General features: G+C 41.0%; 1 protein-coding gene across 1 annotated transcript in view; it reads left to right on the top strand.

Annotated features, from left to right (window-relative positions):
* Nucleotides 1–14,319, top strand: part of LOC145984949 (uncharacterized) — a 60,075-nt gene that overhangs the window by 32,146 nt on the left and 13,610 nt on the right. Inside the window, exons 8-9 of the mRNA XM_083118379.1 lie at nt 7,846–8,009; nt 10,781–10,890. Of these exons, the coding sequence (XP_082974505.1) occupies nt 7,846–8,009; nt 10,781–10,890 (274 nt within the window). The remainder of the gene's footprint in view (nt 1–7,845; nt 8,010–10,780; nt 10,891–14,319) is intronic.

The raw sequence follows: 14,319 nt of genomic DNA, 5'->3' as shown, positions 1-14,319 counted from the left end.
GTACCTTTCTTTTGTCTCTCTCTGTCATTGTCCAAGTCTCTGCTCCATACATAATTATTGGCACATAGTATGTGTTGTATATTACCTTCTTGCATTTCATAGGTACAAGGGTCGTTCAAGGTTGACCGGGACTTTTATTTCTGCAGAGGAAATAGGTAGCAGAAGAAACACCAAACTAAGTCAGTTTTTCAAAGTATTCTCCGTGCGCGCCGAGGCACCGTTGCCATCGTTCTGGCAGCTCCCGAATTCCTTTGGTGTAGAAAGAACTTGGATGTTGTCGTAGCCACTGGAGGACATCGCTCCGCAGTGCTTCGTCTGTCGTGAATTTCTTCCCTCCCAGATGGTCATTAAGGGGTGCAAACAAATGATAATCACTGGGGGCTAAATCCGGACTGTAGGGGGGATGGGGCAGAACTTCCCAGCGCATGTCGGCCAGAGTTGTTGTTGTCACATTGGCCGTGTGAGGGCGGGCATTGTCATGGAGAAGAATGACATTTCCAGACAACATCCCAGGTCTTTTCTTGCGAATGGACTTTCGTACAGCACCACTCAACAATGTGGAGTAATACTGGGCATTAATCGTGCTCCCTTTGTCCAGAAAATCCACATGGAAAACCCCCCTCATGTCCAAGAAGACACTTGCCATGATCTTTCCAGCGGACGGTTGCGTTTTGCTTTTCTTGGGGGGTGGGGAACCTTTATGCCGCCACTCCATGCTGCATCTTTTGGTCTCTGGGGTTGAATTGTGCAACCATGTTTCATCACACGTGATGATGGATTGCAACAATTCATCACCTTCTGCTCGAAACCGATTCAGAAGCTGTTCACAGACCGTCCTGCGTGTCCACTTCTGATGGAATGTCAGCTGGCGGGGAACCCACCTTGCACAGATTTTGCAGAAGCGTAAGTGGTCGTGAATGATTGTCTCAACACTCCCGACACTGATATTCACCTCGGCAGCAATATCCCGCACTGTTACTTGCCGGTTCTCAAGAATCATTTGTTCAACACGTGCGATATTCACTGGTGTGACTGCAGTCGGGCGAATGTGTCCATGCGCTTCATTTGTCACCAGCTCCTGTCCTTCGCGAAACTGCTCACACCATTCGTACACTCTTGTCCGCGACATCGTTTGTTCACCATACTGTGCTTGCAATCGTCTGAAAATCTCAGCTGGTTTCACTTTCTCCTTCACGAGAAATTTGATTACATACCGCTGCTCCACAGCCACAGACACACTGCTTGCCGCCATGTTCGCTGCAACTGCTGCACATGCGCGAAATACGTCATGCCGGGCGCTAGTTACTCGCGAAGGAATACATTACGTCACCCGCACGTTTCATCATGATCCGGCTATTCATCGATTTTTTACGTACGAAAATCCCGGTCAACCTTGAACGACCCTTGTACATCCCTATTTCATATTAATCTTTGAACACTTTGATATAGTCCACCACCCATTTGTCCTCTTCTGTTTACCTCCTCATCTATTCTTCCACTACTCTCAATTATGCTTCCTAGATATTTGAAGCTCTCCACTACCCTCAACTCTTCTGTGTCCATCTTTATTCTTGGTTCATTTCTGGGTCTGTTTCTTGTTGTTATTAGCACCTCACACTTTTCTGCACTGAATTTCATTCCTGCTCTTCTGATTTCCTAATTCCAACCAACATCAAGCTGTCTCTGTACTACTTCTTCCCTGTTCCCCCATATTACTAAGTCATCAGCAAACAACAGGGCAGTCATCTCTTCCTCTCCTGTTTTCTTCCCCACCTCTTTGTTAATTGCATCAATTGTAATTATGAAGAGCAGTGGGAAAAGAGCACTTCCCTGTTTTTTGTCCATTACTTATACTGAACCACTCCGTTCTTCCCACTGGTGTCTTCTCACAGTTCTGCTGAGCCTTGTACTGGGTGAGTTTGTTAAAAGAGGCCTCGTGGAAAATGTGCTCCTTGCATGTAGGCAACCCTGGTACACCGAAGAGAAGAGCAGGGTAGAGAACAGCTCAGGATATCGGTGCCAAGCAGTTTAGACAGCTTGACATAAACGTAAATTAATGAAACATCTCTACTGTAAATACAGTACAGTGTGACGACAACAACCTACCTAGAGGAGGTGCTGGAAATGTTCTCTGTTGACCTCGAGGCACGTGTGCAGACGATACCACATGTTCTGAAAAGCACGAACAAGGACATCCTGCGGGATGGCCTGGATAGCTGTGATAATGTTGTTCTGGAGTTCTTCGAGTGTGAGAGTTGTTGCTATACACCTGTTCCTTTAGAGCTCCCCACAACAAGAAATCACAGGGTGATAAATCTTGAAGGAGGTGGCGAAGGTTGGTTCGTGCCACGGCTGATGACGTGATCAGGTGGGAACACTGACTCAATGCGTGTGATCATTGCACATGCTGTATGCACCGTGGCTCCATCCTGCTGAAAGTAAGCGTTCCTTCGCTCATCCTCAGTCAGTTGTTCAACAAAAACGTTGAATATGTTACTGATGTAACGAGCCGAGTTCACAGTCTCATGGAGGAACACGTGGATGATGCGGCATGACGACACGGCACACCAGACACCCGAGTTTCTGGGTATGCTGTGGAACCTCCATGAACATGTGTGAATTGTCACCTGACCAGTGTCGCATGTTCTGGGAGTTTATGTAGCCTGACAGATCATTTCATCAGATCAAATCATTTCCATACCCCTAGTGCCTTTCGTGCATTTGCCTTATGGTGAATATCAGATCTACTGTTGATCTGCCTCTTCTAAATCCATACTGTTCCTCTCTCATGTTCAGCTCTGTTTCTTTTCTTATTCTTTTCTCTAATATTTTCTCATACACCTTTGCTGAGTGGCACATAAGTGCTATTCCTCTGTAGTTTTTACATTCCTTTCTGTCACCCTTCTTGAATATGGGAACTATTAGTCCCTTTGTCCAATCTCTTGGCACTTCTCTCTCTTGCCACACTGTTTTCAACACTGTACAGCCACTGCACACCAATCACTCCTGATCCTAGTATCATTTCCACTGGCACTTCATCTACTCCAGGTGCTCTACCTCTCTTCATTCTCTTCAGAGCTTCCTCCACTTCTTTCCATGTGAGATTCACTTTTTCCTTCGTTTCCTTTTTTCACATTCAGCAGTTTCTCGAAATGATTTCTCCACATTCTCCTTATTTCTTCATCCTCTTCTACAATGTTTTCCCTTTCATCCCTTAGCTTACAGCTGTCTCCTCTTTCTCTTCTCCTTTCTCTCACTAATCCATAGAATACTTTCTTGTTCCCATCTACATCTTCCAGCACTTTGGTCCATTCTTCCATCTACTTTTTTGTTTCCTCCTTTACAACTGTTCTTGCCTCTTTCTTCTTTTCCACATACTCTTTTCGTGAATTTTGTGATTTAACTTTAAAACATTTTCTAAATGCATCATTTTTGTTTTTCACTGCCTCTCTAGTTCTTTCATTCCACCATGGTGTTTCTTTCTTCTTTCTTTTCTTGCTTGTCCTTCCACATATATATTCGGTTGTCTCTACTAATTCTGTTTTTTGTCCATTCTGTTTCTACTCCTTTGGGTTCATCTCTTGCAGTGGCGGATTAAAGACGTTCTCTCGGAGGAGGCGGACACCCATTACGATGCCCCCTCTCCCCCGAACTTTCGGCACCTAGCATACTTCCGTCCCAAACTACCTTGTATGTCATAAAATCATTGTTATAACTAAAACGTTGGAGGCCCAGGGATGAGTTACATGATTTTGCCCCCCCCCCCCCTTATACGAGATTATAACTAACATCGCTAGTACACTTTTCAGGTTTGTCTTCTGATAAATCAAGGAGCACCAAAGCAAAAAGAAATGATTTTGTTAAAAGCTCGCAAAGCATCTATTATATCTTGCGGCCTCGTTACTTAATAAGTGATAAGTTACATATTATCATTTTCTCCAATTTCATCTTTATTTAACTGTAGCACAACAATAGAAAGGAATATTCATTCTAAAGCCTGAATCACACGGAACTGGATTTCCAGCAGGAATGCCCTAGTTGGCGCTGGACTGGCTGGCTACCCATTTGCTAGTTTTCGCCTCACACGATACTTATTACCGTACTTGTCGATAGACGTTTGTTCCCATAAGACATTGTGCAGAGCAGACAATCTGTAACGATGGACGAGCAATTTGAAGAATGTTGTAGGAGAATTACTGCTTTGTGCTTTTATTAAAAATTAAAAAAGAAATGTATGGACTAGAGATTGGCTCGAAAAAATATGGAAATCAATGTGTACCGAACAATCTTTTCAATTAACTTGGATAAGCATATTCATTCATACATGAGATTCGCAGGATTCATTAACAAATTTTAAAAAATTCGGACATTTAATTTAATACACTTGTAATAATAAGGATTTTCATTTTCTGCTAATCATATTTGTCACGTACACATCTTAATATTTTGATTTGGTTTGAGTTGGTGTTTTAAGTCCTCGTTATGCACAGTAAGGCTAATTGGGACTGGACCTATGGTTTAGAGTGGGATCCGAACCACTGTGCCATGTGCCTCCACCAGGTATCGAACCCAGGACCCCTTGCAAATACCTAAATATTAATGAACTGAAGACGAATGCACTGCACGTCATCTCTTTCCTATTTTTTTTTTCAAATCGAGAAACTAACAAAAACAGCTAACACACTGAAACCACAGACAAGAAACTCCCCTTTGCAAACTCACAGATTATCTTCACATTGCCAAACTTTGCTCTGATTGGCTGTTTCACAGAATCCAGCCGAGGAAAGCCAGCAGCAATTAGAACATGTCCTATTCCTCGAAACCAGTCAAGCAGGCAGCCATCACATCCGGGCAGGTAGCCAGTTCAGTGCCAAGTAACTGGATAGCCAGTTCCGTCTGATTCGGCCTTAAGTTAGAAAGAAAAGAAAAAGCTGGATGGGGGCGCTTGGCCCCAGACCTTCAAGCATCGCTTGCACTTCCTGTTTTTAGAGTGCTGTATAAAATGCTACAACGTTTGTTGAACACACCAGTCATTCTAAGATGTTTAACTTCAATAAAATAAAGATTATAACAGATTATCACAATAAATTGATTTTTCATTACAATCGATGTGACTGTCGGGAACAGTGACGATATCAGAATGGAGCAGCTTAACCTATGTCTTGTCCCAACAGGCAAGAAAAACACTGCTGTGTTACCTCCCATGGTTGCTAATTTTTAGCTCTAGGGGTATGTCATAAAATGTCACAATGTTTGATGTATTTCATTACAGCTTTTGCAAATTTATAAATAACTAAAAATAATAAAAATGAAGCCCTTGTGAGGAGCGCAGGAGAAGAATGATCACACCCTCAAACCTTTAAATTGCTCTTGCAGCAAGCTAATAAAATTGATGGTTGTAGTTTGCCTGTTTTTTTGTTGTTTTTTTCATCTTTGCCCAAGTGGCCTTGGGATACATGTCCGAGTCAGCTGCTCTCACTCCCTGGCTATGGCCTTTCTATAGTGATTGCGAGTGAATAAAATGAGTGAGGCGGCAGAAGTGGTGGAAATACATTCTAGATCCTCCGAGAAGGGGCGGTCACCTCACGAATCCTTTGATTTACCCTTGTAATATTATACTAGTCCTTCACCTTAAGTATCTTTCGTCGCCCCCCAACCAAATCCTTCGGCATCCTTATCTTTGTTCACCCCAGTCAGTCATTGCCTCCTATCTTTCATAGCCCCCATACTTCGACATCCTCATCTTTGTCTCTTGTCACATATCTTTTGTCGCCCTCTAATCTTCTGCTGCCCCCTTTCTTTCGTCGCCCCTAATATTCATTGCTTCCTAACATTTTTTCCCCCTCTCGACTCCTTATTATTTATCACAATATACATTTTGTCGCCCTTATCTTTCATTATCTCCTATTTCATTGCCCACTTCGTTTGTCTCCTCCTATCTTTCATCGTCCTTCATAATTTGTTGCCATTATGTTTCATCATCCCCTTATCATTAGTCACCTCCTATCTTTCATCGCCCCCTATCTTTTGTTTCCTATCTTTCATCACCCTTCATTATTCGTCTCTCCTTTATTTCTGTTTCATCGCCCCTTCATCTTTCATCACCCCCTCATAATTCGTCGCCTTCTATCTTTTGCCACCCCCTTATCATTCGTCGCCTCCTATTTTTCGTCACCCCTTATCTTTCATCGCCCCCTATCTTTCGTCACCACCTATTTCTTGTTGCCCCCTAACTTTCGCCACCCCTATTTTAGTATTTCGTTGCACTCACCATTAAGCTTCCTGTTTTCCCATAATTGTGGTTCTTTGTAAAATGCCACAATATTTCCTTTATTGCATTTTAACTGCAAATTATTGTAGAAATGAAATAAGACCCTTGAGGATCTGTCGCCCTTCCCCTTTAAAGTCCTCAGGTAGTTGGCTGCCACTCTTGTGTGCTTTTTAATTGACACTATGTGTGTTATATTTCTTTCCAATTGTGTAAAGTATTTATCAATGTATGAAAAAAGGAAATTCGTCCGCAGTGGAAGTCGTCCATGATGCCCCCTTAAGGGTCTCGCAGAGGGCGATTGCCCCTCCGCCCCCCCCCCTTCCCCTTTAATCAGCCCTTGATCTCTTGGCACTTCTGTTCACAATATTTCTTGATATTTCTCTTTTATCATCTTATACTTCAATTTCCACATTCTTATCCTTCTCTCTTGTTCGTCCCTTCTATCTTTTACTTTCCATCTCCTCACATCTCCTACTAGTAGCCTGTGGTCACTGTCTAAGTTCTCCCTGGGTATTACTTTAATGTTGTTCATTTTCTTCTTTACTTCCTTGTTTACCAATATATAATCTATTACAGACTTTTGTTCGTGATTCCAACTGTATCTTGTAATCTTATGGCTGTCGTATTTCTTCTTAAACCAGCTACTAACAGTCCGTTTCTCTTACAAAAGTCCAGTAGCCTCCTTCCCTCCTCCATCTGCTCCAAGTACTTCTGTATACCCTTTCCTGTCTCTTCCCACTTGTGCATTAAAATCACCCATCACAATTTGCCATTCCTTTCCTCCGTGTTCTTCCAAGTCTTCTTCAAATTCTTCTTTCTCCTCCCTTGTACATCTTGTTTGTGGGGCATATACTTGAATTATTTCTATTACTTTCCCTCTTACATTCATTTTTAGTTTTATAATTCTGTCATTTACCCTTTCTACTTCCTCACTTATTCCACGTCCGACTACAAATCCAACCCCACTTCGTCTGCCCTCTTCAGTTCCTGCCCAGTACAGTTTATAGTATTTCCTCAATTTCATTTCTCCTCTTCTCTCCATTAGATCTATAATTTCTTCAGTCCTTCCTGTCAGTGTTCCAATATTCAATGTCCCTATTCGTAGCCCGTGTTGTCTCCAATTTCCAGTCCGGCTTCCTTCTTCCTTAACTCGATTTTTTTGTTTTCGGCTGTCGGCTAATCTGGCCTATCACACCCTACACCTGAGTGGTGGGGCTGCCACCTGTGGGTTCTCAAGTACACCCTTGTTTTCTGTCAGGGTTCGAACTCTCTTAGCCTTTCTGGATCCCTCCAGTCCCACAATGCAGTGGGTGCAAACCATTGCCAAATCATTTTTCTCCTTTTTGGCTCCCAAAGCATGGAATGCATTGTCTGTGAACATTGCACACACAAACAATCCTGCATGTTTCAGAGGTATAGTAAAAGACTTGCTGTTAATGGAAAAAAGGCAGAGCCACTGCACGCACTGAAGGTATCAAGTCACTCACTATGTGGAATTGTATTATATTATTATTGTTGTATTTTGTACAGATATGTTTTTTGTAGTCAAGATCTTGTTTTTTTTTTATCTGTAGATTCCCCCAGTGTTCAGTGGTACAAGAACACTTGTTTATTGCATCCTAGAGAAGGAAAATATTCCGAAGGAAGTTACATTGATTGCTGAATCACCAGATGGCCCACTGTCAGTGTCACTGAACATATGTGAAGAGGAAATTTACAAGGGAAACATCATTCATCGGTAATATACAGTTCTGTTGTTTATTAGAATAAATGTTCAAAGTGATCAGTTATGGAAATAGTGACTATTGCTATCAATAGTATCTAGTATAGATACTGTCAGAACATGCTGATTACGTGCATTGTTCTAATATGCATAGAATATATTGTTGAAAAAGTGCTTAATCATTTTGGAGCACAGGTACGAATTCTTGTCATTGTTTTAAAAGTCTTAAAGGATGATGATGAATCACTTCATGTTAAGGCTCGGCTGGACTATTGGCTGACACCAGGCCAGTTGTTTTCAAATTCTTCTCCTTTCAAAAAAAGGTTATGATATTTGAAAATTTGAAAAAAATACATACACTTAGAATTCTTTCTAGAACATTCTCGTGTGGTTTGCATGTCGCTGTTATCTAGATATTATTAATAGTTTAATAGTGTTACGTAGACATGAAACTATTGAGAATATCTGGGCAACAGAAAAAGCAAACCACATGAAGATTCACGTGAATGTTCTAGAAGGAATTCTAAAAATATGTAATTTTTCAGATTTTGGAGTACAGTCAACTCGATACAATGACCTTTCACAGTTCCTGGGAAAAGGGTCGTTATTGGAATTTGCAGCAATTTTCAGCTTAAACACAAATGGACACAAAGATGCCTAGGAGATGGTAACACCATTTATCCTGGTTACAACCTGTTATGCACAGGACGCGTATTGTGAGAAGGAAAATAGAACATGAAAACGTTTTCACAAAAAAGGATTTAAATTAATGTTACTTTCTTTCAATTGTGCACAGTCGTTGCTCTTCCCAGGAATTCTTACAATTCTAGTTCATGAGAAACCCGTTTGCACTGAGACCTATGGAAAGAAAAACAATTTCTCGTTTGTTGCAAGCGAAACTCGAAGAATCTTGACACCAGTCAGACTGAGGAGCTAATCGGGCAGAATGAATGTTGAATTTTATACCGGTCTACTGGAGCATTGTCTGTTACAAGATTAACTGGTAAGCTCTCGGGAGAAACAACACAACCTTTGTAGGCACCAGATAAAAAAAAGAAGGGGCTGTAAATTTCGTTCTCTTTCGGCTGTGTAAAATACATCGTAAAAAAAAGTCATGTTTTCTTTGCTTCAACCAACTTCATTCACCCCCCCCCCTCCCCCATTCAAGGGAGCAGTCCAAACTCCTTCCTTGAATTGCATTGTAATCCAGCGTGAAAAAGGAAATGCGCAACTTGCGATCTGTTTTCACCCAATGCATATTCTAGGACACGTCATTAAACAGTGTCACAGTCAATAATCATTCAGGTTTGGAAAGGGGGAAGGGACACTTTTTTACTTGTTCTGTGGTTTTTTGTTCGTTTTCAAGAATATATCCAGAACTGGTAGCCTCATTTTAGACGTCAAAGGAAATAAAGAGGGGTGGGTCCACTTCCACCCTCACCTGTAATCAGCCCGTGTGCACACACGAGCAAGAATATCGTGGCTGAAACAATCGGCATCACCACTCTCCCACGTTTGCTGATAGGAAAAGAGGGAGAAGTCAGTCAGCCAGCAGAACACTTTTTTGGCAGATATTATGACATCGACACAATTAGGAAAACGTATGAAGTGGGAAACGGGAGTTATGATGCACTTAAGATCGAAGTAAACTTTGTGGAAACCTGGATGACAACGCATTAAGCGGGTTGACAATCTTTAGTTGGCCTATGTGGTTTTGATTATCTCTAACACTTTCGCTTTTTTATGAAGTGTTACAGGGAACAAAGAACATGTTTTGAATGAAAGCGGTTACCTGAAGTTGTCGGCTACAACGCCAAGAGTTGCTCACTCACGGGAACATGCTAAACTCTAGGTCAGGGCTGGACAGATTGGCCAGACTTCCAGGCGCCACACATCTGTATTTTGGAACATTCCTGCGATCTTATCTCTCAAGGTGGTGTATTTATCAATGAAAGAGCTTGACCTGCCATACACATTGGCAAAGACTGCAAGTCCAGCAGTCATTTTGGGCTGCTCCCCCCTCCCTCCCCTGAGAGTTTTCAGCAGCTCTTAGGACAAGGAAACAAGTCGAGGTCGATCCATAATAATATCCAAGCACATTTGATCTTCTCTTCTTGCGTATCCAAGAGCAAGCATGGCAAAACAAGCCTGGCACGTTGGGTAGCGGCCATCGGGTGTAAGGTAACATTGGTACACTTGAGGGAGGGGAGCGCAGAGGTCAAGTGCTATTGGATATCACTCAAGCATGGTGTGGTGGTGCCTATTTTTAGTTCAGACCCAATTGTGAGCGGTAGAGCGCTCGTGAAGGGAATGAGTGGGAAAAAAAAAACTTTTCTCGGCCGATTTCCTTCAATTTTTCAACTTTTTTCCAAATTTTTCACGGTTCCTGTGAAAAGGGTCGTTACTTCGAGAGGGTCGTTATACCCAGAGTCGTAGAATTGAGAGTTGACTGTATCTTAATAATTTTTTGAAAGGAGAGGAAAATTCGAAAACAGCAACCCTGGCATCAGCCAAAGGTCCAGCCGAGTCTTAAGTCAGATTTAAATTTTGATAAGGGGTTGTCATGTACATTACCAATAGGGCTGAGCCGATACTGATCCAAAGTGAAATTATGTAAATTGAGTGGAGTGTAGATGATTATTCTTGTTATTATGAACCTGAAATGACTATACTGGTGAAAATGTGAATTTCTGGTGGTTGTGCCTGTGGGACTTTTGACCACCACCACATAAACAATGACATTTTGTCCTTTCTGCTTCATGTTTGCTGATTGAATTCTGTTTTAGGATGGCAGCAAAAAAATTAATTGATGACCTGGAATGTGACATCAGCTCATTAGGAACCTTATCCAAAGAAGAATCCAAGAATGAAATAATTAATCTGGGATGTAAATATGGTATGTATTAAGTAGTTGTAGTACATAATATCAAGGTAAAAAGTTACAAAATCGTGAATTTGTGATCAAGAACATGTTAGAAATCTTCATAGATTGAAACCATCTTCATGCAGAAATGTGTTTATTAATTTATTTTTATTTCCTTCAACAGAGAAATTATCTCCTTTTACAGAAGGTTGCCAAACAAAATCAAAAGAATCGCATAATATAATACAGTGAGACATAACACAGGTAGAACACACACACAAATATAATGCAATATAAATGACTAAACTATACTATAGAAAAATATAACACCCAATTAGCAATTTAGAAGTGCTTCACCCAAAACAATACAAAACAAGATGTCATTTTTATTCATATGCAGTAAAGTATATCACTAAATCTGATAATTTATGTTGTAAATACTTGTCTTAATATTCTTTTGTACTCATTGATTGATATACTAAAATCAAGATTAGATTGCAATATAGATATATTGTTGTACACAAAGGACATTCTAAATAATGGTGAATTCTTGAATCATTCTGTTTTAGGAATATCATAAGACATCAATTGTCGCAGCCTGAAGCCACATTTCCTTGCTTTGAAACATATCTTTTGAAGAAAAGTAGGGTTATCTGTGATGCCAGTCATTCTTTTGTACAGAAATATTTGTTGTGTTATTTCCCTTCTACAGAGGCTGATTCCTTTATATTGAGCCGAATTCAATCTGCTACTGTATCCTGCATGTGCAACGCATCACCGTGAGATTGCCCCGAGGCAAGCAACAGTATCTCCTTAGTCATGCAGTAGAGCAGTGTGGTCGAGCGTAGTCTGATGCTGCCGAAACTGAACAGATTCTGGGAGGGGTACATTGTTGCCCTTTCCGACGGTAAGTTCACTGCGTCTTGCATCGTAGAAATGTGTAAAGTGCATAATTTTCATGTAGGTCGTACCACTGTGATTCGTATTATATGGAAATATGCCGCACAGAGTTCTGGGCCCACCACACCGACGCGAGCAGCTAGAAACCGGCCTCCCATGAAGAGGACACCGCCGCTATTGCGTGTTGTTCGGCGTATGGCGACCTCCGAAAATCCCCCCACACAGCGTGCGATGGCCAGCAAGTGCCGCACATCGCAGGCGACAGTCAACCGTGCCATTCACAGGTATATACGCCTCAAGGTCGTTCGCAAGAGCAGTGTGCACTCCCTGAAACCATGTCAAGTGGCTGAGCCAAAAAGGAACTGCAGGAGGCTGTATGAACGTCATCTAGCAGGTGATCGGTGGAAGTGGAAGAGGAAACTGGAATTTCTGCAATTCCCTTCTCTGACATCCCTGTCAAGAGTCCAGATGCCAGCCCAATGGACTATTGTGCTTTCGGACTCCTCAAGCGGTGCCTGACCCATCGCCGAGTCCGCACCATCTCCGGCCTGTGGAAAGCCTGTAACGAGGAGTGGGATGCAATACTCATGGTAGAGGTGCAACGCAGTCTCCTGCAATGGAAACTCCGATGCCAGGCAATAGTCATTAGTGGTGGCCTGCAGATCGAACACCCTAGGTAGGTGGCACATTCGAATTCGGCTCAATATAAATGAATCAACCTCTGTATTTATAAGACTTTCATAATTAAACTAATTAAGTAGGTCATTGTATGATAAGTTATTATAATGTGATAGTACATTATACTTTTTGTAATACAAATATCTTAAAAATTGTTTTTGAATTATTTCAATTATGAACTCCTGGGATTTATAATATGTAAACCAAACATTAGAACCATATTCAAGCTTACTTCTAACTAATGCATTATACAAGCGAGAAATACTGTCTACATTGGTTAGATTCCTCTTATTTCTTATAAGAAAACCTAATGATCTAAATGCATTGTTTACCATGTATGATGCATGTTTGTTAAACATCATATTACAATCCATAATAATGCCTAGGTCCTTAATAAAGTTTATTCTTTCAAGCTCTTCTTCACAAATAAAATAGAAGATTTTAGAGGTGTTTATTTCACTTGATAACTCCATAAAAGAACACTTCTTAATATTAAATTTAAGGTCATTGTTTATACTCCACTCAAACACCATATCTAATTCTCTTTGAAGTTTCCTAATGTCTTCATCATTATTAATTTGTTTATAAATCTTTATGTCATCAGCATACATGAGACATTTAGAATATTCAATTTATAATGGTAAATCATTTATAAACAATACAAAAAGTAGTGGTCCAAGATTCGATCCTTGTGGTACACGTGACTTCAAAATATTTTCAAACGACTTCGATTGCCTATAAGTTACATATTGTTTTCAACCATGGAGATATGAGGCCATGAGAGCAAGAAAATCACTAGTCAACCCGAAACTTAAAAGTTTGCATAATAAAATAATATTAATTGAAATTAGCAAAATCAAGATAGATCGTATGTATAGGTAAAGCGCCTTGAATAATGTAGTGTGGAAAACGGCACAGTTCTGCGCTCTCTGGCTGGTTCCACTCGAAAATGATACCGCTAGAGGTGCTGGTGTTGGACCCAGTGCTTGGTATTCGTCTGCTTATAATGGAAGTAAATGGAGTTTTCGCTGCAAAGTCTGATTCTTTTACATGAAGCATTTCTATGAATGTGATAATTGCTATGATATTTGGTACAGTGGTCGCGAAGATATTAACGAACATTCTAGACAGTCGACCACGTCCTGTTATCGTCATACTTTCGTTAATAATACGGGAAAAAAAATACGTGTGGAATGTTCTTGGCAACTAAATTTTTGTGTATGAATTAGGTTCATTATTATTATCATCATCATCATTTCTTTTAAAGATATACACACTGAAGCATTTGTATTTTTGATATTTACGGTCTCTTTTCTTCCACTTTACACTAATCGCGGCGATGATGATAATGATAATTGCATGAAACGACAAGGGGAACCCCACAAAACTTTCCTAGTGCCATCGACATGAGTGTAAGGAAACTTTCAAACCAATGGGACAAGCGACATGGGATGTTCCCACTATCACACTAGCGACACACACTTCCAGACTGTAAAATAGCATTCGTTGCACATGATGGTCCAAACAGTAAACGACACGTTCATATGGCGTATTCGCATGCTACTTGTTACTTTGGTAGGAAAGCTCCTTAAAGGAAGGGTGCTAAGACCGAAGCGACGCGCTAGAGGGGGAGTTCCCAACTAAGTGACAAGCAACATGGTGCTTTCAGTCTAGCAAAGCGTTGCTTGCGAACAACAGATAGGCGACATGATAAACTGCACATTACAAGAACAGATCTAGGCGACATGATAAGCCACACGTGTCGCTTCTGCGTCGCTCAAACTGGACCATATCCTCAATAGCTTGCAACATGTTGCCGTGGTTTGTTGTTCGCGCATACGCGATGCAATGAGTGTCTTGCTTTAGTGAGATTGGGCACCAAAG

This window comes from Lepisma saccharinum, chromosome 3 (genome assembly GCF_977018435.1).
Source record: "Lepisma saccharinum chromosome 3, izLepSacc3.1, whole genome shotgun sequence".
Lineage (NCBI taxonomy): Eukaryota > Metazoa > Arthropoda > Insecta > Zygentoma > Lepismatidae > Lepisma > Lepisma saccharinum.
Note: the sequence above shows the minus strand (reverse complement) of the source record. Positions and strands in the feature narration are given on the sequence as shown.